At 35.9% G+C, this 26175-nt stretch overlaps 1 protein-coding gene across 1 annotated transcript; it reads left to right on the top strand.

Moving 5' to 3' along the window:
* The first annotated feature begins 668 nt into the window (after positions 1–668).
* On the top strand, positions 669–26175 carry LOC129253224 (uncharacterized). Its single transcript, XM_054891509.1, has 3 exons — positions 669–1317; positions 24707–25210; positions 26097–26175. Exons 1-2 carry the CDS (start codon positions 669–671, stop codon positions 25183–25185), a joined length of 1128 nt encoding a protein of 375 aa, XP_054747484.1. The 3' UTR covers positions 25186–25210; positions 26097–26175.

Here is a 26175-nt window from a genome sequence, read left to right on the forward strand (position 1 = left end):
GCAACATTCGCCACATTTCAATTGTTTAGCAACAAAGTTGCGGACATGAAGTATTTCGCGCAAGAAGCAGTCATGTTGCAGCCAGCTAAGAAGTGGCTTTGCAACAAAAGCAGTAGAAGCAACTTTGAAGCAGTGGTGGCCGTAATGGCTGTGGCCACTATGAATTTGCAAAGAAATGTGAAAATGCAAAAGAAAAGCAATAGGTAATTTCTTTGCTGGCTTTTAATGTGAAGAAAAGACGTGTCTATAAAAGAATAAAGCGCACTTTACGGTGGCATCAGTGTGTTTTGAAGACTGTCAGAAGTCGCTTCAGCCGGTTAAACAGAAAATAGATACAAAACAATTGCAAACAGTGAAATACTTATTTGTGTATGAAGTGCAGTTACGAAGGCAACCAAAAGACATTTGCCGTTTGCGTTTAATTGATATTGGCGAGCGGGTTAAAGTGCGCGAGCGTTTATGTGTGTGTGCGGTGAGCCAGGATACGAGAATAAAGAAGTGTCTTAATTACGTGTGTGTGCGCCCAATGTAATTAAAAAAGACTGCAAATTTCTGCAAAGGAGTGACAAACTGAGCAGTGAAAAATATTTAAACAAAAAATAAAGCAGAACCTCTGACTTGACAAATATTGTTTTCTTAACCAAACTAAAAAAAAACACACACTCACTATGTTCTTAAAAAAGACATTTGCGCACACGAAACTTAAAAATTACGCCACCGCCTGGAGTTACGCGTTCGCGCTCTGCCTTTGCCTGCTGTTGCGCGGTTGCAATGCCGGCACCGAAAATCTCACCAATTTATTTCCTTATGCTCATCAAGGATCAACCGGAGCGGCAGTTGGTTCTGCTGCTTCAGCAGCAACAGTCAAATCGCCTGTATTCGCCTCATCATCATCGTCTTCCTCATCATTGCCTGCTTCTTCTTCTTTTTTGCCTTCGAATAACGCTAACGCGGGCACACGCACTATTCTACGTATCTACGATGAGTGCACCCGCGCAGAGGGCGGCTTTGTGCCATGTCTGAAGAAGAAGGCTATCTCTTTCATCGATCGCATTTCGCACATTGACGCTATCGCCGTATCGGATGGTATTAAATTGATACGTTTGCCGAATAGTGCAGTAAGTGCGGCCGCGCCACTGCAGCCGCTTTATAGTGAAAATGAGCTGGAGTCATCGCTGTCACGTTCTAGCGATGATCGCGACACTAAGCTGACAAATATGCTCATTGAGCGGCTGAGTTACTTCTTCAACGGACACACATTGCAAGTGAATTTTCCGAAATTAACAGCCGAGGAAATAGGACGAGGACTTGAAGAAGGTGAGTGAATGAGTGATAGGAAAATTTTGAAGAAAATGGCGAGTAATTAGTGAGTCGAGAAGTGTTTGAAGTCTACGAAGGTGAACATAACCCTAGTATTTGGACTGCCTAGGCAAATTTTGTGCTTTTGTGTAACTTATCTGTTTTTAGCTCGAAACTTGTGAGTTCAAAGTCTTGTTCTCATTTATGGAATTTTAAAAGCTATAGTTGTTGTGCGATGATAAAAATCGCACGATCAGCCACTGAGGGGTCCCGATGTATATCTAGCTGAAAAAAAGCAACTGAAGAGGAATCTTTAATCAGTCAATAACTGCTAATATTTCAAGCGCTCAAATTCCATAACATCAAAGCTTTCAGAAAATTGAATATTTCGCATAGGCTGAAGTTCTTAAAGGCTTGACAGGGTTTTAAATATAGGAAAATAATACACTCGCGTAGTGAATAGACATAGGCATTTTTGGTGTTAAAGAAAAAGTCAATGATGTCGAAAAGGTCAATGAAGTCACAGAAATAATTAAAGTTGACCGGTATGTTAATAATCTTAGCATCGCCCAGGAGCTAAAGATGGGCCATAAAACAATTTTAAAGCATTTCCGCAAAATTTTTACGCAAAAATATTGGATGTATTTTTGCCCAAGCTAATATAGGGTTTTCCAATAAGAGGTGTTATTTAATAAGAGATGTTATTTTGACATTCAAAGAAAAATGTTATTTTTTAATATAAATGATCGGATGTTTATTTCATTATAAAGAGGAAAATAACATCAGGCAAATGACCACCACGACCACGCCTACAGGACAATATCCTTTTCAAGAAATTTTCCATAACTGAATTGCAAAGTGGCTGCCCTATGTCCTCGATAGCCTCACGAATTCCATCTTTGAGGTCTTGAATCAACCCTGGGTTGTTGGCGTAGACCTTCTCTTTCCAATGACCCCAAAGAAAAAAGTCACAAGGTGTTAAATCAAAAGATCTCGGTGGCGAATTGTGATCACCTCTTCGAGAGATAACACGGCCCGGAAACTTTTCCCGTAAAATATCAATGGTTTCGTTGCTTGTGTGGCACGTACCGCCGTATTGTTGAAAATAAACGTTGTCCAGATCAATACCATCCAATTCCGGCCATAAAAAATCGTAATCATCTCTCAATAGCGCAATCTACTATATGCAGAATCTTGATTTCTTAGTTCTACTCAAAATTGGATATTTGGATATGAATAGAAAAATAGAAATACATGTTTTTTTTCAATCTTTAAATTTTTTTAACTTTCTTTCGAAAGAAAAATAATACTACATCCAAATTTCAAAATTTCACTCAAACCCTTGAACACACAAACAACTGTCAATCTCATCAGACTGAAGAAGAAGTCAACAACGATTTTATTATGTCAAATAAAATGTTTTCTTTTTAAGTACAAAAATTGCTGAATGTTAGAAAACAGATTGCAAGAAATAAATGGATTCCAAAAAATCAAAAAAAAATCTTTATTTGGACAGTTTACAAAAGAAATGATGAGCTTCCAATAGAAAAACCTTTGAATTTCGTACTCCAAATTAATATTCAAATAAAGTTTTCCAGCATCTTTCCTTTCTTACCTTTCTTACCTTAATATAAAATAAATATTTGAAGAAATGAAGATCATGTGGCAACTGTGTCCAAAACATAGTTAAGAAATAATGTTACCTAATGGATGTGAGGTAGTTATCATTCGATAGGTCGCATGTTTGCAACCTACTGTAGGCATGAAATTTCAAATCATAGAAAAAGAGCTGTTGTTCTGGGTAGCGGTCGCCCCTCGACAGGCATGGCAAACCTCCAAGTGCATTTCTACGAAGAAAAAAGCTTGTCGTAAAAATCGTCTACCTCTCCAGGGCAGCCGGTGAACACCGCTATGAGCTTGGATATTGAATAGCGGTGGATCCCCAGCACTATAAGCTCCTACTTCTGTCGTACTGAGGCCAAAGTGTTTTTCAGATAGCACACAATAAGCAGTCTTGCGTTTTTTTTTTTAAGAAATTATGCAGTTTTCCTTTAGCAACGGTCAAGATCTGAGATGGGGACAACTAAAACCGGTTCTATTGACGCCTTCAAGCAAGCAAGGCAAGCTCGTTGGCAGTTGCTGTGTTCTTATACCCTGGAACCCAGATAAGAGGAATATTTCCTGCAACTTCGAGACGTATGATTTTCTCCTTGCAGGAGTTAACCAGAAGAGAGCTGCAACATAGCGACGACAGGGCCTTGAACGCAGCTTGTCTATAGGAAAATATAAGGTTGTCAGAAAAGTCTTGCGGTATTTCCGCAAGCTTGTCTTTGCAAGCGCGTAGTTCTAGTTGTATTCGTCGCATCGGTTCACGCTAGAGCTTTTTGGAAAGCTCTTTTCACGTGCTAACACGTGTTTGATTAATTGTTGTTTGATTTTAGTCGTTCGTGAGTTATAGCGTCGCAAACATGGAGCAAAATAAAGAGAAAATACGGCATATTTTACAGTACTACTACGATAAAGGCAAAAATGCATCTCATGCTGCCAATAAAATTTGTGCAGTTTATGGACCCGATACAGTTTCCATTTCCACCGCACAACGATGGTTTCAACGTTTTCGTTCTGGTGCAGAGGTGATCGAAGATGCGCCACGGCCGGAAGGCCTGTCGTCGAAAATTGCGATAAAATCGCTGAATTGATCGAAAGAGACCGGCATAGTAGCAGCCGTAGCATCGGCCAAGAGCTGGGCATGAGTCATCAAGCCGTTATAAACCATTTGAAGAAGCTTGGATTCAAAAAGAAGCTCGATGTATGGGTGCCACACGACTTGATGCAAGAAAACATTTTTGCCCGTATGGATGCATGCGAATCGCTTCTGAATCGCAACAAAATCGACCCGTTTTTGAAGCGGATGGTGACTGGCGATGAAAAGTGGGTCACTTACGACAACGTGAAGCGCAAACGGTCGTGGTCGAAAAGCGGTGAAGCTGCCCAGACGGTGGCCAAGCCTGGATTGACGGCCAGGAAGGTTCTTCTGTGTGTTTGGTGGGATTGGCAGGGAATCATCCACTATGAGCTGCTCCCCTATGGCCAAACGCTCAATTCGGACCTGTACTGCCAACAACTGGACCGCTTGAATGCAGCACTCATGCAGAAGAGGCCATCTTTGATCAACAGAGGCCGAATTGTCTTCCATCAGGACAACGCCAGGCCACACACATCTTTGGTGACGCGCCAGAAGCTCCGGGAGCTCGGATGGGAGGTTATTTTGCATCCACCGTATAGTCCGGATCTCGCACCAAGTGATTACCACCTATTTCTGTCCATGGCGAACGAGCTTGGTAGTCGGAAGTTGTCCACAAGAGAGTCCTGTGAAAATTGGCTCTCCGAGTTTTTTGACAATAGGGAAGAGAGCTTCTATAAGAGGGGTATTATGAAGTTGGCATCTCGTTGGGAACTCGTCATCGAACAAAACGACGCATATTTGACTTAAATCGCATTATTATAACCAATTTTATGAACAATTGAAAATTCAATAAAAATACCGCAAGACTTTTTTGACAACCTTATATATATAGGCCTCTCTCCTAACTAAGCATTTTACAAGCCTGCAGGATCGCGAAGACCTCTGCTTGGAAAACAATACTACTTTTCGGCAGTTTAAAGGAGCTTTAAAGCTTTGCATAAAATTTATGAAAATTCATAAAACGTCCAGCTTTTTAATTAGAATTTTTAGTAAAGTTTTAAGTGGCTCAAAAATTCTTTATTGATTATATTGTGCGTCTTCTTTCATATGAAATACATTTTTATATGGAGGAAAAGTACAACATCGCAAGCAAAAAAAATTGTCCAAATCTAAAGCAATTTTTGCAGCACTTGAAAACTTCACTTAATTGGACTAAAATTTAAAGTTTTCTATGAATTCTTATTAAAGCGTCCGAAATTTTTATGAAAATTTTATTAATTTTTCCGAAATTCACAAGAAGTGGAGAAATCTGACTCACATGGCTTTATTAAAATATGAAATACATTTTCCGTAAAATTAGTTGAATTAAATTTAGAAAAATTAAATTTTAATATTTGCAATCACAAAGGGTACTGCGGTTTCCCTTCTCGGGTGTAAAAAATACTTTGTAGGTATTCATGTCAAGGATTGTTTAATATATTGAACTTAATTTATAAATAATTTAAAATAAATAGGTGTCATCCTTACACGAATACTTTAACGCGTGGCACAGGTCCAGATAAAACCTTTTTAAAAACTCATTTAATAATTCCATTTTACATATTTAGATAAATAAATTACAAAAATTTCAAATAATTAAGGGCGAACAAGGTTGCAAAAAATTTCTACAACTTTGATGTTCAACGCTTAGAAGGAAAATCGAACCCGTTGTTTTTCACCGGTAGGTCACGCTCAAATAGTATACTTGTCTCCAATGGCCACCAGCTTTCTAATTCTAAAATTTCGCTTGTTTGCTATAATTTTTTCAATACTGCATGGCTGGCAGCTTAAATTGGGAGCATTTATTTCTAAAAAATATAAAATAATAATAACATTTTCTTGTTGTTCGGTTAGGTAATTATTCATACAAATCATTCAAACAAATTAAGATGGGGTGATCTGTGTTGCCACTAAAAATTGGCATTTTTCACTATCAGTTCCTCTGGGAACAATGAATGTTGAAATCAGAACTCACCCAAGTCATTTTCATTAACAATAGACATCATAAAATCCGTTAGCTTGACACGGTCGGGTGATCATTCCGCAGCTAACTGTAATTTTGTTGGCCGTAATAGAGTTATTCTTCAATTAATTGAAGGTTTTGGTGACATAAAAGCGATCCTTTTGCATTTACGTCCCCATTCAATGAGCTAGGAACATCGGGCTAGCTTTTGTAATTAAGAAATTATTTTGAGTGCATGGCTGAAAACTTTTAGCGATTCTTACGGAGTGCACTGTTTCATGGTATGGACTTTCTATTTATAATAATTATATAAGTGCATTCCCTTTTTTAACACGTTCGCGGACGTGAATGCTTTTATGTGATGAATTTTTATAGTGATGCAAAATGACGTGGAAGCTACAGTATTCAAATTCGAAAGCCAAGTTTTGTTCATTTAATTTCATGTAACTTTAAGTTTTTGAAATTAATATATATTTCAAACTAATGACCACTTGATTGATTACGTACTTTCATATAACAGTTAAAATACGATGTTCTGACTACTCTTATAATATATGTATAATCAGATTTTGGATATTACAACTAGTTTCAAAAATAATTGCTTGTCTATTTTTGCTGCTCCCTGAAATTTTTAGATTCCGCGAACGTGTTAACTATCGGTAGATTGTAAATTGCGATAAGTTCCCATACCCTTCCAACGTGATATTATATTTATTTGTTTATCTGAGAGCGCTGACAAAAGTTGTAGGCTGATTCTGCCTAAAATGGTCAATGTAGTACTTAAGAAGAAGTTATAAGTACTTTAGTGAGCAGAAAGTATGCCTTACAGTAGTAAATTTTACTTCAGCAAGCATTGAATTTGGTTCAGAATAGTTCATTGCTGATTTGTTTTGTAATTTTTACCAGCTATCGGATTGATTTTATTTTCAAATTCTGAGTTTTATTTTAACTTTAGAATATGAGGCTTGTCGGGCACTCTTCACAATCACCTGTTGCCACTCACCAAAAATCCACGACTGCTTCGACAAACGAACAAATTATGCACACCAAAAAAAAAATGAATTCGCAGTAATCGCTTTTTCCTTCTTATAAGGCGATGAGGCCTGGTTACATCTTCTTTTTCGTTCTACTTCCCATTTCCTTCCTTCCGTTCTTGACAATTGGCTTGTGATTATAAGAACTTAAGGGGAGCAGCTCCTCCAGACAAACAGTTTTTAAATCATTTTTTGCGAAAAGCTGAAAGTATTTATTTTCTCAAAATAATCTACATATTAATATTCGTGCTTAAATGAATATACAAATTTTTTTTTAATAAAAAAAGCAAAATGGTGGCGCTACAGCTGCTCAAACGTAGCTACTTTAGTTTGCGCCGTGGAATATATTACCTCTTGTAATCAACCAGACAAAAATTTTTCATTAAAATTTATTATTCCGCTTTGCATTTAACGAAAAAATAACAGAAAAATGAAAATTTCAAGTGAAAAGGAAAAAAAATACATCCAAGGCAAATCTATTAAAGGTGGTGTTGGTAAATCAGCTGATTCTTTTTTTTCTTTCGCTGTGTTCACGTAGCTGTCAGCACAGAACAAAGCAAGGCGAATTAATTTTTCGTTTTCTATATTACTTCGCCAATACTTTGCCGTGACAATCAAACGTACAAAACACGGTTGTTGGTCTAGTGCCACAACCTTCAATAAATGCGCCCTGATCAAAACAGTATTTTTTGTGATAATTAATAGAAAATTTGAGGTATAAGCAAAGTTAAGTTAATATCTTGATTACTTTTTGAGTTATATTCAACAGTAAAGTTTTTGTTCTTTTTCATCTTTCGTTCTACACTCATCACTTCACTGATAAGGACTTTTTAGACTTTCTATTAAGCTTAAAACATTGAAAAAATATTCTTTAGATTGTAAAAGAATTTTTAGAGCAAAAAAAAATTGAAATTTTGAAAGTGCTGGAGGAATTTTTCCACTTAAAGAACACTTAGTAAAATACGTTTTAGGTACATTACAGCTCGTATATTTGTATATAAAATCTTTGAACGGATAGATTCTTTCACACTATATTATATATAATACAATAGCATAGTAATTACTAAAAAAAATATATTTAATATAAAATCAGCACCAGAAGAATAAAAAAATTTAATGTGCGAATGCCATAGAAATTACAGCGTCGAAGATTCTTGTAAGGAACATTAAATTGAATTTTACTCAGAACGGAAGGACAATCAATGGTTCCAGTAATGTTGCTAATAATAAATGAACACTGTAAAGTGTTTTTAAGTCAATCAATAAACATCGAGAGCGTTACGGTGGTATTTCGTTAGATATCCTCCAGAGTTTGCTAAGCGTACTATAAGAGGGTTAAATGGACTTCAGAAGATATCTAAGAATATATGTATTGTACTTCAAAATGCATTTCCAAATATTCTGGATACATTTGATATATTTTGTAGTACATCTAACACTGGAGAACATTTGACACACTCTGAAGCACAGTAAACTAGTCCAGAGCATATTTAAATTTTCCAGCAATACAAGTCACTAATCGCCCAAAACCTAACAGTAGTGTACACGCCAATTATTTATTTATTTTTTAATCTGGAGTACATTTGACACCTCCTGAAGCGCAGTAGACTATTAACATGTTCTAAATTCCTGCAGGAAAATTTGTATTTGCTTCAAAGATACGATAAATAAAACGACTCAAGAAAAATCGTTCTTAAATTAAACTACCTACATACCTACATGAAACTCTCATTATTTGACTACTAATAATCATATGATTTTACTCCAGACTTGTGTAGATATGTATATAAATTAGATATACAGCTATTTTGGCATATTTACTCATTACTTAACACGAATTTTACACACTTGAGTGATCTGTGCTCCCATTATTCCAATGCAGCCAGTGAAGGAAACTTTGGGATTAGAATGTGTTTCTTCAAATAACTAATGATATGTATGTACGTTAGTAAGCATCTCAAACACACATACAAGCACATACGTACATACATCAGTGTTTAGATGCTCAAGAATAGCTGGCTCATTTCGGGCGTTCCATGCCCCCATTCATAGTAAAACATTCATACATATTTATGCCAGTAGAAGTCAGTTATGGTTTGAGTGCACGCGTGATAATTTCGTTAAAATCAGTAACTGCAGCCACAGAAACAACAATAGCACACAAATTTCATATAATTGGGGGAAATGTCTATAAGTATAAATTTTCACAAGCTTTTATTAGCACTGAGAGAAATGGGGAAGACAATGAGTAAGATAATTTCTCTCAGTGCGATAACAGAAATTTTTTTTAGAAATAAAAGGTTTGTTTTTTCAAAATCAATGAAAGAACCAGTTTTGGTTATGCTTTTATGAAATTTAGTGTTTTCAAATAATTTCGGATAAATGATTACCTCACTGAAGATCATCCGTTCGGTCAAACTTAGTTGTAGGAGAGACGTTCAAAGTATTCTCGCTATTGGGGTAATTTATTATTAATGTGGGTAATTCAATAATCGCAATAAATACGTAATTACTTTACTTTACGGTATAAATATAAATACAAAATTCCACATAATTACGGCCATTAGTTATCTACTAATTTTCACAAAGTTCAGGTTTGCTCAGCGCGTATTTCGAAGTGGTCTGCACTAGATTGCGGCCTCGAAGAAATCAGTGATTACAGTTTGTTCCCACATTGAGAAAAAGATATTCCCTGATTATGAAGAGCTCAATACGGCGGAAGGAGGAAAGATATTTTCTTTAGGGGGATTGAAAAATTAATTTCAAGATACAACAAGTGTGTTGAGGTCTTGAGGAGTCATATTAAAAAAAATAAAAATAAATTTAATTTAATTCGATTTATTTTTCATAATAATACGGAGAGTAAACTATTCCTAAATATTAGAAAAAGTGTTTCTCTAATAGCATTCGCCCCTCGGCAGGCAAATTTTTTGCCATGAAAAAGTTCCTCATAAAAACCGTTTGCTATTCGGAGTCAGCTTAAAGCTGTAAATTCCTCCATTTGTGCAACAACTTCAAGACAGATAGAAGGAAGAACTTGGCCAAACCACCAACGCCAAAGTGTACGCGCCAATTATTTATTAATTTTATTTTAAAGCGACTCAAAAGCCTAAGCTATTCAAGCCTGGTTTTTATTATGCAAATTTGGTGCCGGCAGAATTTGATATGTTGCCACTTTAACATTTTAAATTTTTCGATTACTTTCAAGTCAACATAATCCAAAACGCATTTTTTCCTAGAATCACACTCTTTGTCATATAAAATTTTATAATGACAACCAGGCAATAGATTTCACATACCAAAAATGTCTATTATCCCACAAACTAGCATCAGTAGTAATGTAAATAATTTAAACTACAGCAATTAAGGGTTAAAATGATAAAAAATGCATTTCAAATTCTCTGAGACATCGCATACATTAAATATCTTTTTTTTTAGAATGTACCTGCAACATTTTACTCAACCACATTGCACCTTTTGAGTATCACTCACACACCACCACAAATTAGCTTTTAAAACACGAAAAAAGTGTATGTTATGAGATAATTAGATTCAATCCTCCACATAATTAGCGCATTGCACAGATGGGTGAGCATAAAAAACAAAAAGTGACGGCTTCGAAGTCTCAGCTTCTTCATTTTTGTCTGCATTTCGCTGTGAAAATACAAGCGAGCGGGTATATACATAGATATATTGTATGTATATGAACTTAGGCGTGTAAATATTTGAACTTCAAACAATGGCGTGCAAAATAAATATTTTCAAGTTTCACGCATATTTTGCTTTGTTCCATTTTTTTATGAGATTTTTTTTATGAGATTTATTATGCAAAGATGGAGATAATTAGGGCAAACCTACATAAATTAACTTCAAATAAATAACTTTCGGCGAAAGTGTGGGTGTGTGGTGCCGAAATTTCAACTTTTCTAAATTGTTCAAATGTCATTGAGCAGCAGGCATGAAAAGATATTTACTCGAAGGATTTCTATCCACCCACTATGGCAGCTAATTTGCGACAATTTCAGGTTCTAAGGAGTAATAATGCATTTTAAAGGCAAATACCCGTACTTTCACTTTTACAAAGTCAAATTAAAATTAATTTACAATAATAAAATTATTTTGATTTAAAAGGTTCACAATGCGGCAAAAATTCTAAAAAAATTTACGCGTATAAGTTTGAATCACATAAGGGGGAATAGGGGTAGTCAGAGGCCCGAAAAATTATGATTTTCAATATGTTCTTTTTTTGGTAGTCAACTACTTTATTTTACAAAAATAAAAACATAGCATTAATACGTCATGTTTCGAATTGACTTTAGCAAAATTTCAAAAAATAAAAAATTAATAATTGTAAAGGTTATCGGCGTTTGTGTGGAGCCCATTTCTCCAGAAGTCTCTTGCGGGGATCATCACAAGTCCTTGGAGATTCATCTAAAATCAATCGGACAAGAGAAATTCGTTTTATAAATAGATAATCTTGTGCCTGATCGAAGATTTTTTTTTCAAAATTAACAATATGATGGCCTCAGGAAATATTTTTCAGATTTTCTAGAAAAAAACCGACAGTTAATTGCTTAAAAAAAATCGAAATTTTCGGAAAAAAAATCCTTTGATCAGGCACGAGTTTTTTATGTTTTTGAAAAGCTGTATATATTTTATTGAAATCTGTCAAGCAGTTATTAAGTTAAAGTGATCATCAGTTCAAAAAACATATTTAATTTTGAGAAAATTGCATTTAAAGTTTTGCTATCTGATCCGAAGCACCCGAGCGCCCTTTGTTACTTGTTGAATAACTCGAAAAGTATTTGTCGAATTCACTTCAAATTTTCACACAATGTTTTTAAGATATTATATTTTAAGAAAATGTAAAAAAAAAGAAATCAAACTTTTTGAAAATTTTGACTATCGCTAACCCCTTACGCCGTTTCACGATATTCAATTTTATCCGTTTGTCCCTGAAAATTTCGGTACTGCTATTTTAAAGTAATACATTTATACAAGTTTTCCGGCAGGCGTAGCCGAATAGGTTGGTGAGTTGGTGACCACCATTCGGCAGTACCAGTATTACAAATCCGCTGATGGTATGAAACACCAAATTATTTTTTTGTAAATGGTTTTTTCTAATAGCAGGCGATGCCTGTCAGGCAATGGCAAGCCTCTACTATGAAAAAGTGCTGCCATTCCACACGCTAACAAATGGTGTAAGTGCTAATTATATTTGGGTTGTTCGGAATGTAATTTCGTTTTTTTTTTTTGTGGTGAAAATGAAAGACGATCTTAAGCCCAGGTCTTTCAGGTGGTCATAAATAGTTGAATTCGATAAATTTAACCTCTCACCGATCTCACATGTTGTTATTCGCCGGCTTGCATCAAATAATACATCTATCGCGTCTTTATCAGCTTCAACCGGCTTTTTAGAACGTGATGCATCTTCGATACGAAAATTGTCGGATTAACATTTTTCAAACCAGTTGTGGCATTGGCATTTTGTCAACACAATTCTCCATACACATCGGTTAATTTGTTTTTGGCTTGAACAGCATTTTAACTTTTTCTATAGTAAAAAAGTAAAATAGGTATGGCGAAACTGCTGCTTATTGCTCTCCATATTTAAAAGGGCACCGACCAAAACCTACTGCGTAAAATCAATTGAACTTATTCACACACAAGCCTTACTATGTCAGTTATCAAAACATATAATGACAATGCAACTTGAGTGTGAAGTTAGTTGTGAAAAAATACAATTAAATCCTCTGCCGGGAAAAAACGAAATTACTTCCCGAATTACCCAATATTATATGCCCGGAATAGTAACATTTGGATATTGAAAACTACGAAATTTTTTCATGTTAATAAGAAGATTTCGGGTTGGTGTGGAAATTCCGTATGTACAAAATTCTAAAAACAAAATTCTGCTTTTTAAAATTCTGCTTTTTTAAAATTCTGCTTTCTAAAATTCTGCTTTCAAAATTCTGTATTACAAAATTCTGTATTAAAATATAATGTTAACAATATTAAAGAGGTAATATAATTATTTAATTTATTATTATTATTATTTTTTATTATTATTCGAGATATTAAATAAAAAAAAAAAAATAATAATAATAATTTTTCTACAGTTTCGATAGAATCCACAGTATTTTTGCATAGAACTTCTTTTCGCGTGGGCGGCCTTCGGCCGCGCTTCAAAAAAATAACCCTCATCAGTCCAACTCCGGCTACACAATCCACAGTATTTTTGTGTAGAACTCCTTTCCGTGTTAAAACCATTGAGGCCTTCCAGCCTTTTTTTATTCAATATCTCGAAAACTAAGCGAGATATCAAAAAATTTTACTCTTTCATTTCCTTTTCTTTTGTCGAGTTCTATAAGAATCCGCCATAAGATTGCGGCGCCACGGAAACAGCAGAATCTCCTCGTACATATGTACATATGCAAGCTTTAGAGATATTACGCAAAAGTCTCCGGGACTTAATTATCATATCTCGTAATTCAACACAAGTACCATTTGGGACAAAAGAGTTTAATGTTAGCTTTTGGTGCAAGTTTTTCACATATTTGCGGTTCTACATACAAATATATAATATTTCAAGATTATTGTAATCTCTTACTACCTGGTCATGACTGAAATGACCAGAATTTTTCTCTTGAACACTCCAAGCGTTACTTCATCGGATATTGTTATCGTCTAAGCTTCTGCGCCATACGTTAGAACGGGCATGATGAGACCCCTGCAAAGTGTTAGTTTTGTTCGTCGAGAGAGGACTTTACTACTCAGTTGCCTACTTAGTCTAAAGTAGCACTTGTTGGCAAGAGCGGTTCTATATTGAATTTGCAGGCTGACATTGTTATCGGCGATAATGCTGGTTCCTAAATAAACGAAGCCTTTTGCAACCTCGAAATCAGACCTGTCAACAGTGACGTGGGTGCCGATACGCGAGTGCGCCGACTGTTTGTTTGATGATAGGAGGTCCTTCGTTTTGTCCTCATTTACCACCAGACCCATTCGCTTTGCTTCTTTATCCAGTTTGGAGAAGGCAGAACTAACAGCACGGTTGTTAAGGCATACGCCAACAATTGTACGCTCTTATAAAAAATTGTGCCTGAGCGATTAAGTTCTGCGGCTCGTACGATCCTCTCCAACATCAAGTTAAAGAAATCACACGACAGCGAGTCACCCTCTCTAAAACCTCGTTTGGTATCAAACGGCTCGGAGTTAGAGGAGAAAGTTACTGATCGCCATTCACTTGAGAGTGGCCAGGACGATTCTTCTGCATATGGTTCAAGCAGCTTACAACTCCCGGGATTAATCCAAGGGTTAGCTGGGTAGCTTCCGAACACCCGTTTGGGAGTGAGCTAACGTGAGAAGACGAAGCGTTCCAGGATAGCTGGTTGTGCGCTGGGTTTGGGACCCGTAACTTAAAAATCCCTCCCAATGAAAAGATATACAAAGCCTCGGATGAGAACTACCTTTACTTATGACGACCCCTGCAAATAAATGTGCACTTAGAGTAAGAAATACCAAAGGCTAAGGGAGAAGAATAAACATTAAATTGAGCTAGCGTCCTTCAAAAATGAGCATTGATCGCATAAACAGTTTTAGCCATACCCACAAAAAACAATTAATTACAGCGGAAAATGCGGAAGGAACAATAAAAACAATTTTATTTGGCAGATATGGACAATCGATTGAGCCCACACAAGTATCAAAGACCAAACAAATCGACAACTTCAGATTTGTTATGGCTCCTACCTTCCGATTCGCTAAACTTTAACAGAAAAATATTTGCCGTGTTCATAGAGGTGGTTCGGAAAAGTTGTTGAAGAAAAAGAAATATATAAAAATTTAAAAGCTAATTTATTACTAAAATACGTAGTATAGTATATCAAATTTATAAAAATAATCACAATTTTAGCCCTAATGCCACTTTCTAAAAAATCCCAACGAGATTGTAATAAGTTTGTGGGTAGAAGAAATCGTAATTTTAGAAAGAAATAAAAAATCATAAGAGGGGAAGAAAACTAAGTGAGTAACTTAACTCACTTGTGAGTTTTCAGCGGAATGTAAGCAAAATAACAACAAAAATAGATCAGTTACTTATGTGGCGCTACAACCGTGCGCCGATTTTGGCCGAATTCAAAATGACTGCCCGATCCTGCAGCACTTGGTCTTTCCAACGGATATGTGGTCTTCCTCTCCCACTTTTTCCTTTTTGAGGTACCGTGTCGTAAATTCGCCTTGCCTACAGAACCCAAAATAACACCTGTTGGCAAGAGTTATTCTCCATTTGATCTCCAGGCTGACGTCATTTCTGTTTTTAATACTGGTCCCAAGGTAGCCAAAGTCCTTTACAACTTCGAATGGTTGGTTGTCAACACTGACGTATTGTCCAAGACGCAAAGACTCCCTAGGTGTTGACAGCAGGTGCTTTGTTTTACCCTCATTCGCCGCAAGAGTCACATTGCTCGCTTCTCTCTTTACACTGGTTTCGCCTATAATGTCGATGTCATCGTCATATGATCACTTTGGCATTCAAACCACCAAACCCCAAGAAAAAAAAAGACAAATCAGTTTGGTCTAAAGAGATTCGCCTTGAGAACCTGCTGAGTAATGTGATCAATACTCACAACCCGAAAGTCAATGGCAAGATTTTTTTATGGTGTACGTCTTGATATTATTCCACAAATGGAGGGCCTACAGGGCCGCTTCAGAACGGCAAATGGCTTTTTATGAGAAAATTTCTCATGGCAGAAATACACTCAGAGGTTTGCTATTGCCTGCCGAGAGGTGACCGCGTTTGGTGTCTCAGCCTACAGTGTGTTTCAAACCACGATCCTACCGAATTTTAGCCAGCCAGTCGATTACAAAGACCGCTGTCACTAATTGCTCTCAATAGCAAACGTCAAAATATTGCAACTTGATATTTGAAAACAAAGTGTATATTTCTCATACTCATATACATATAAGCTCATATTATATATGCATACATACATACAAATGTGATATTTCATTCAAGTCAGAATAAACATTTTAATTATAAAGACAATTTTTCAAAATAAGAAACTTGGCGCGAACTCCATCTAACAGCAATAAAATCCCTATGCGTAAAAGTCCTATCACAATCGGCCTAATCGCTTCGGAAATTACATTAAATGAAAGGACAGACCAAAAATTAAAGACGTCTTTTAAACAAATGAACTGAAAAAAAGTACTTAAAAATCATCGCCAGACACATGCATGAATATAAATATATTAAAATATGCAATAACATTAAAGCGTTAAAGGAAATATGATGGGTGAAGACTTTTGCTTCACTCTGCTATGGTATTTCAGCTATGGTATATCTTTTACTAGCTACTTAAACTATGACAGCGTGTATGTAATATGCGCTTGCATTAATTTACTCGCCTGTAAAAAGTGTTCAGCTCGTCTGGCAAACCAAACCTTTCCGTTGTTATGGCATTTAACTTCTGGTTTCATGACTGATATGTGTGGATTTTATGTTTTTACTGCTGTTTACAAAAGTTTTTAACTACCGCTTTATTATCTGTGAAATTGTAGTTGCTACACCTTCTTACCACAACTTCAAGCTCATAAAGCAGGGCAAGACACTAAATTTTTATATTTATTTGCCGTATTTTACAAGCTGGTTTACGAAGTGCTGAATTTACACCAGTGGCACTAGAGTATAGAGCCCGGAGCGGAAATATTCGAAGCATTTTTATATCCGCGCACTGGTGTCAAAGGGTATTACTTGATCTGAAGATTTAATGCTGTATGCCAAAGATTGTGGAAAGTTGATTGTGGCATTGCTGACGTGATTGATGACCATCGTCGTCTCATCAAAACTGTGGGTGATGCACGGAATGAAACCAAAGGCTACTAAAATAAAGCTTTAGGAGACTCAGAAATTAAAGAATTTATATTACTTTACCAGATAAATTAAAAGAAAGTGGCCGGTGATCTACAGGATGGAGAAATTAAAATTCTTTTATTTCCTTGTTCACTCATATTGGGAGCATAGGTCCTCGACAAGACTCAGTCTTGCATTGGTTTCGCTAATCTATGTATTTTGATTTTTGACAGGGTAGATGATTAGCTTTCAAAGCGGAACCTGTCGAAGTTATTATTCACATGTGTTTTTTGCGTATTATCAACGATTCTTATTATTAATGGTTTCGAAGCGTTGCACAATTTAGGCATTTAGTTTATATAAATGGATGCTAATATCCAATTTTCTCTTGATAATTTAAGGGATTAGGGATAGTCAGAGGCCCGAAAAAATGATGATTTTCAATCAGTTTTTTTTTTGCTGGTCAGTTGCTTTATTATACAAAAATAAAAACATAGCATTAATACATCCGGGTTTGACTTGACTTCAGCAAAATTTCAAAAAAATAAAAAAAAATTATAATTTTAAAAGTTATCGCTGTTAGTGTGGAGCCCGTTTCTCCAGAAGTCCCTTGCGGTGAACATCACAAGTACTTGGAGATTCATCTAAAATCAATCGGACAAGAGAAATTAGTTTTATTAATAGATAATCTTGTGCCTGATGGAAGATTTTTCTTCAAAATTAACAATATGGTGGCCTCAGAAAATATTTTTCATATTTTCGATAAAAAAACCGACAGTTAATTGTTAAAAAAAATCGAAATTTTTGACAAAAAAAATCCTTCGATCAGGCACGAGTTTTTTATGTTTTTCAAAAGCGGTATAAATTTTATTGAAATCTACCAAGCGGTTTTTAAATTAAAGTGATCACCTGTTCAAAAAAACGGATTTGAGAAAAACGCATTTAAGGGGTAACACCACTGTAGAAATTTCAAAAAATTGATTTTTTTTTTATAAGCTTAAAAAATTCTTTGAACCTTTTAAAATACAGAACAAAAAGTTTCATACGTTACCGAAGTCTATTTCATAAATATTTTAAGCTTTTAACCAAGCGTTAGTGACTGCTACCTAACGACTTCTCCAAATTTCCAAACTTTAAACGCGTTTTTCTCAAAACACGTTTTCTGAAATTGGCACGCAGAATAACTCAAACAATTTTAAATATTTTTAATCAGGTTTTTCACTACGTCTGTATAATAACCTTCTTAAGAGAAGAGCGTAGGGGATTTTCGATAGATTAATTTAAACGATTGTTATAATTATTTCAGTGCCGTTTTTTTAGTCCAAAATAGAGTTTTTTCCTTCAAATGCTTGCTAATTCCACAAAAATAAATATTTTTTAAATCCCCTACGTGTTTCTCTAGCTATTCTTATCTAGATTAAGAAAAAAAATGTTTCTTTGTTCCAGATTAAAATTTGCACCCTCTGTGCTGCGTGCCGCGGAGCTCCTTCAAGAGAAACGACATTACAAAAATGTCTCCAATGCCGCCATTTTGTAAAATTTTTCGATCAAACTTTGTAGTTTTGTATTTTAGTATATAAGTAATAACTTCCCAAATCAGAGTGATTGTTTCCCCTTTCCTTCTATACAAAAAAATTCTTTAAAAATCGTGTTTATTTTACGCGTGTACAGTGGTGTTACCCCTTAAAGTTTTGCTACCGGTTTACGTTGAGTTATACGAATTATTTAATTACTTACATTGTCTCATCTATTCCTGGGCCATAAACGTAGTATGGCGCTTTTACTATGCACCGCAGGATTTTAGATGATGTACTTTTAGCTAGAATATCTCCAGAATGGTATACCGTAAGTCTAAACCTATTACCAAATTCTCTCATCATTAAATATGTTAAATATGAATGGCATACGACCCCATTGGCAAACATTATAAATATTCAGGAGAGATGATAGAGTCGCGCAATCTCTGTATCTATCTCGATTCCTAGAAAACCTTCCGCAATTCGAAATTTCAGTTTAATATTTCCTAAATAAAATTTTGGCTAGCGCATCCCCAAATTATATACCGTAAGTCCAAACCGGTCGTTGTGTTTGTTTGTATTTAATTTCAAGTCGAACTCTCTCGTTTTTTCTTGGCATGAGCTTTTCAGCGAAGTTTGGCATCAAGTGATATGCTCTGATATTTGGCCTCAACGACTTATGGGATTATCGACGCATCGATGATGATTGACCTACTATTAGCACTTTCCAAGGAAAACTTCATATGAGTATGTATGTATGTCGTATGTGCTGACATATTATTGTAGTTATTTGCTGATTTGGCTATGGTAGGTATTCAAGAGATATACATTCATATGTATTGATCCGGAATTTTGTAAAAAAAAAGACTTGCATGTGAAAATATTCACTGGATTTGGCAGTCCAAGGCAAAGTAGTTTTTAAAATATAGAGACATTTATGAAACGTCTATTTCTCAGCTCGCGAGCCGGCATTAGGATTGTGGTCGTTCACACTAATGCAACAAAAATCAAGACACAGTGAAATTAATCTTCTGATCTTTAGAAACTTTTGCAGTACAGCTCAATGGTTGAATAGAAATAGCTTAACTGCATTACAGGGTTACATACGCCCAGCAGCACCAAAAATGCGCTAAAAGAAGGGATACCAATGGAAAGAAATGAAAAAAATTTTAGACATTGTTTATTAGTACTCAAACTTTATAAAAAATTTATTTTAATTTTTCTTTACAAAAATTAGTAAATAAAAAATCAGGTGACCCAAAGTACAATGAAAAAAAGGTCATTTCTCTTTGAAATGTTGATGGATCTGTAAAACGTAAAAAAAGTCTTGTAAAATAAAATTGTAATTATAGTCCGTCAATCCGGATTTTTTAATTTTGAAAAACTTTGCAACTTACGGCGTTTTAAAAAAAGTATGCGTTTTACGTTATAAATTTCACACCCTAATTATGTTTATAAAGTTTTTTAATAAAAATATCAAAAATCCGGCTCGACAGACTATAGCGAATATTAAAAAAACGCATTGAAAAATTTTAAAAACGGTATGAGTTATCATGCAGACAGTGCCGGAAAAAGTATTATAGTTTCGAGAAAAACGAGTTTAAACTTTCAAGTGCATTTCGCTCGAGGTCGCGCGCATTTAAAGCAAGAACTTAAAATTAGTTTTTTAATTTATTTTGCTAGCTTATGTCTAATCTCCCATTCCTATGAAGCTAGAATCCTTCCTGATTAGAAAGCAATTGTTGTTGTTTATTTTTTTCCAGTCGACGAGATGTTCTGGCCTATTTTGTTGCTTTCATAGCCTTGATTCGTGCGTATCTTAGCCGGTTCGAGTTTTCTTCGAGACAATACTGATACCCCTTATATCCAATTGTTATTCCAAGTAATCTTTCCATTCTTAAAAAACTCTCTGATCCGTCATTAAAAGTAGATACAGTAACTTTGGTAGCTATTTCAACTAATCTCAGACTACCTGGACTAAATTTGGCTGCAATATTCTAACTCTTTAAATTAAGACTCTCACTAACATTTTGTGTAAATCCACCTAAGCACTTTTCAAGTAATTGTTCGTCACTTAATGATTCATAGATAGGTTTTATTGCCTGCAGCACAATTTCATGTAAAAGGGCTGTGTGCCTGTATTCTTTAATCGTACCTTAAATTACATTTAAGGGCAATTATATTTTCTACCATTACTTTTTATCTATGCGGCATTTTAACAATCGACTTCCACAGAAATACACCTAAAACTATAAAGAATAATCATCCGTAAAAAAACGAAAGCTTTGTCTTCTACTTTATGGAATAGGCAACCAATTACAGAATGTTAGAGATTGATTCTTGATAAAGCATATCACGTTAATCTTCAAGGTTGCGTGTTGCTTGTCCGAGTTACCCAAGTTTTCGAAGTCCAGTCCATTCTCTTATGTTCCTTAACCAAGACATTTGTTTCCTTCCTATGCCACATTTACTTCAATTTTGCCTTGCACAATGAGTTGCAATAACTCGTATTTGGGTCCACGCGTGATATGATATGCTTGAAATGTGCGGTTTTTCGACGCTTTTATTAAATAGAGAGCTTTTAAGTTGAGGTAATACTTCTGCGTTGCTAATCTTTTGTGTCCAAGATAGTTTTAACATTCTTCGATAGCACCACATTTCAAAAGCCTCCAACTTATTCATAGACGTAGCTTTCAGTGTTCAAGACTCAGCAACATACAGCAAAACACATCAAACATAGCATTGAAGATACCGCAGGCGCAGTTTTAAATTTAAATATCTGTTACAGAGAAACTTCCTGTTATTTTAAAAGGCTGTTCTAGCTGCTTCTATTCGTCAGCGAATTTCTTTATCGTTTTACCAACTGTCGTTAAGCCAACAACACAAGTATTTGAAACATTGCACTCTATATATGATATTATAACTGCCTTCCTTTCACAATTATTGCAAATAAGCTTAACCCTTTGGGGACGAGTGTCGGCATATAGCCGCCCAAGCCGTTTTACCGTTCCGGACGCGTGTCGGCATTTAGCCGCCCAAATTAGTTAGTAGCTGTAAGGCTCGCGACGTCTGTCGTTCTGAGTCATAAGATACGCATAGGTATAGTAAAGGAGTCACGTTTTCATTCAAAGACATTAAGGGCCATTAGCGATGAAGTCTTATCTTCTTTATAATGTAAACTTACGATGTGAGACGACGGTAGAGTCAGAACGAATTTCAGTTCTTCGATTCAGTCTTTCAGGGTCACTGCCAGAGGTACCAGCAGGCTTTTTGTATATTTTATATTTTATCCTACGGACGATGGCTAAGCGATCTAGAGATGATGCATTAGATAGTGACAGGTCTGACGAATATTACTTTGAATCTGATAAGACGGAAGATGACGGAATTACTTCATCAATTTGAACGATACCTCACAATGCCGGAATAAAAAACGGATACATACATAAATACAACCAAACTTCTTTTTGGTTTTTTTTCCATTTGCATGTTTATAAATATTTTTTGATTTCATGAAAATTTTTTCTTGTGTTAAATAAAGCCTTAGTTTTTAAATTTATTTTCTTTACTGCGCACTCCAATACCTCTCGTCCTCAGCGACACTCGCCCGTCCCCAAAGGGTTAACTATACGAGTACAGCCATTCTAGGGACTGATAGATGTACTTCGGCATTTGGGACGCAAAAATTCAATAAAAAATAAAATCCTAAATATCAGACACATTTTCCCCAGGAAAGATTGGCAAAATTAACCAAAAATGTGACATTTCTGTAAGTATGCGTAAAAAAGATAAGATTACAACGAACTCCTGAGAAATGGATATACAAATGCAAGAAAATTTAGAATGCTGCATATTTTCAAATAAATAAAAACACTTACAAAATTCACAATTAGGGAATAGTCTGGAATTTGCAAAATATTATGATAAATTACATAAATTCTATTGATTTCATCTTTTTTTTCAGTATAAAAATATTGATGTAATGTAAATTATATGTAATTAAATAAGGTAGGCTATTCATGAATAAATGAAAAGAATGCTGTTTGTGACCTACAACAACCTACAAACTGCGTGGTACAAGTAGCATTGCAACTTCAGCCAACACGAAATGGGTTGATACTCTGGCAAGTGCCGCTACAAAAAAAGCGATATTTAATCGTTAAAGAAAAAACGTCTCTATGTTTCTTGCTTTGATCACAGTCCATGTTGCAAAAGGTCGACAAGCTCAAAGAATGAAAAATGAAAAAAGGTGTATCCAAAAAGTATCGCGAATTTTGAATTTTCTCAGGTTACGTATATTCGAATTTCGATTTTTTTGTGACGATATGTTGGTACTCATGTCTCTCACTCAAACCGAAGAGTTCGGCCATTTTGAATGTTCAGTTAATTGTTGACAGCTGCTTTGCTTGCACGTGTTTCGGCATAATGCCACAGCCACCGTATTCCCCAAATCTGACCCCCTGTGACTTTTTCTTATTCTCGAAACTGAAGAGTCCCATGAAAGGACGACGCTACGCTACGAGTGACGAGATAAAGACGCCATCGAAGGAGGAGCTGAACAAGATAAAAAAATGATTTTTTGAAGTGCTTCGAGGATTGGAAAAAACGTTGACACAAATGCATAATATCTGACGGGGACTACTTTGAAGGAGACAAAATAGATATTAAAGAATAAAAAAATATTTTTTCAAAAAACACAAAATTCGCGACTTTTTCTGAACACACCTCGTACGTCATTTCGATTATTACATAAGTTGTAAGAATGAGGAAGAGGAAAAATCGGTCAGACCTCATCTTTATCACTGTCTTGCGTGGCATGCCACTACTTTTAGATACATCGGCTCATTGTTTGAAAAATAAATCCTCCATTTTATCGGTAGATGGTAAACTAAGCATGGCTCCTCATAAAAAACCATTTACCGTTCGGAGTAGGCATAAAAGTCCTTCCATATGTGGAACAACATCAAGACGCACGCCACAGATAGAAGCTGGAACTCGGCCCAAAGCACCTAACAGAAGTGTACGCGCCAATTATTTATTTTATTTATTTTTAATTCGTTAAATATCTCGAAACAAGAAATATATGACTTAAATCACTTTCATAATTAGGGGCACAATTAGATAAATTAAAACAATAATTCAGAAATGCATAAAATTCCTGCTTTGACACCTAAAAGTCAAATGAAATGAAATTCGAATTTTCTAAGTGCGGGCAATTGGAAATGTGAAATCTATTTAAACATTAGGTGGGTGGTTGTTATAGCAAGCAAAAAAGTGGCAATTGAATTAACTAATTTTTTTCTAATGTGGCATCAACGAATTTCGTCGAATAAATTTCGCTCACAAAACTTGAATGGCTGGTTAAAAATTTTTGATTCGTGTTCAGCGAATAAGATGTGACAAATCTGTTATAACATTCCAGTCCGCTAGGCAATAGAGAATGGCATCACAGTGAGCGTGCGTGCATACATACATACAAATATTTCTGTGCATCGAAGAGTTTTACAGTTTACAAATGTAATTTATTTAATGTCAAATATATGGAAAATATTACAGACGCCATTGCCATTGATTAACGATGACAAATGTGAGTGAAAACTGGTATGGCCAAGCCAATATGGCCTAATGGATGTTAGGCGCCTGAATTGGAAATGGAGACAGCAGGAAAGTGAATTAAAAACACGAATGACTGATGAATGACCATTTAAACACTGGCTGATCGCTCTTTAAGTATGGTTAGCTTATATATATTCATGTGTGTGTGTGTATGTGTGTGTGCATGTATGTAATGTAAGTATGCATGGCAAGGACAGTGGTTTGTGCGTTGAAGCCATTTAGCTGCAACCGATTGTGGGCAGACGAGTCGCAAGCAATTTTTTGTAAAATTAATTGTGTGACAGGTGCCAGGCAGTTATGAATAGCCAATGTAGGTGTGTGAGTGTGCGCTTGCGGCATGTGGCATTGATTGCAAACTGTATGCTGGTGTTGCAACTTGTGTCAAAAGCGATTAATCAATGAAATTAAAGTAAGCAAAATTATTTCACACCGCAATAAATTCAAGTAATCAAGCATTTCAAGTAGTTCCTTTTTTTTTTCTGAATTTTTATACATTTTTCGTAAAAAAATAAAATGCATTTGCATAAACTAACACATAAAACTGACACTTTTGATAAAAGTTTGCGTAAGTTAGCGAAACTTTCACCTTTCCCAACAATCACACATACAAACACATAACTTTCACCTGCATCAAGAATGGCAAATAATTTTCTACAATTTTTCTATTAAAATTTTTTTTTTTTGGTTTCTCCTCCACAGGTCGTGGCAAGATGAAGAAGATGATGAGCATGATGATGATGGGCATGGCTATGAAAATGGTCGGCATGATACCTGTGGCCATGGGTATGCTGTACATGATGGCCGGCAAGGCGCTCATTGTCTCGAAGATTGCCCTGCTGATGGCTGGCATGATGGGGCTGAAGAAGCTAATGTCTGGTCGCGGTGGCGGTAATGGTGGCAATTCGGGTTGGTCGTCTGGTGGTGGCGGTGGCTGGTCTTCGGGTGGTGGTGGCGGCTATGATCGACGCTCCCTAAATGAGGTGCATGAACTGGCTTATCGTGGCTATAGCAGCAATCGACAGCCAATTGGCGTATACTCATCGCAGCCGACGCAGCAGCAACTGGCACAGCAACAGCAGCAGCAGCACCTACAGAAACAGAAACAACCACAACAGCAGCAGCAGCAACCGCTATCATTACAACAGCAACAACAGAAGCAGCAGGTGCAAAATACATAAACAGTAGTAGCTCGCACGCACTGAGGTGAGGAGCAACGGCAGCAACGGCAAAACAACAATAACAACGACAAATAACAAATAAGGCCCATTAGTTTTCCAATCAGCTGCGCACATAGCGCACACACATGCACTCAAACAGACAGGCATATTTGAATATGTAGATTATTGTGACCGTAAGTCATCTCATAGATGATGCTCGGCTTCTAACGGCGCACAAGTGCAACGTGCAACAAACGCCAGCAGCAACAACTCGAATAATACAAATAAATAACAACCAAATTAGTAACAAGTTATGCCGCTCATTTATTGTGTAGCATTTTGTAATTAGAATTTCTGCTACTGTTTCTTCTACACACACACACACACACGCACACAAATGCACAAATGCAAATGCACATTTCAATTTGCCTGTTGACGCCTTTACACATTTCACGCTGTTATTACGATTTTGCCAACGCACGGCTGTATATTTGCATTTTCATAATTGTCCAGCAAAATTTCCATCTAACTTTTTCGTTCTATTGTTCCCTGCAATCTCAAGTACCGTTATTAGTCTTGATCTATTGCATGGCCACAATGAATATCAAGGCTTTGCTTTCTTTGGTCCGCTAATTGTCTCTCTTCTACTCTTCTTCTTCTTCTCAATTTTCATGCTCTCCGTGCAGCACTTATGAACTTTTATGAACTGCACATCTTTGATATTTGTTCATTCATTGCTTTTCTGCTTTTCCTCAACGCAACTCAACTCAACTCAGTGCAGTTCTACATCATTTCGTTTACTGTTACAATTCAATTATCGGTAATGTTGCGTTTATTCCATTATTCTGCGCGTACTTCCGTATTTACGAACATGCAGACACATACACACCCATACACATGCGTACATCTATTAATTTCTCTTTTTTCTGCAGTTTTAATATGCCATCGATTTCATTTCCTCTAGAACATTTGCGCTCCATTGGCTTTTGCGCAATTTCAGTGCAAATCTAA

Source organism: Anastrepha obliqua, chromosome 1 (genome assembly GCF_027943255.1).
Source record: "Anastrepha obliqua isolate idAnaObli1 chromosome 1, idAnaObli1_1.0, whole genome shotgun sequence".
Classification (NCBI taxonomy): Eukaryota; Metazoa; Arthropoda; class Insecta; order Diptera; family Tephritidae; genus Anastrepha; species Anastrepha obliqua.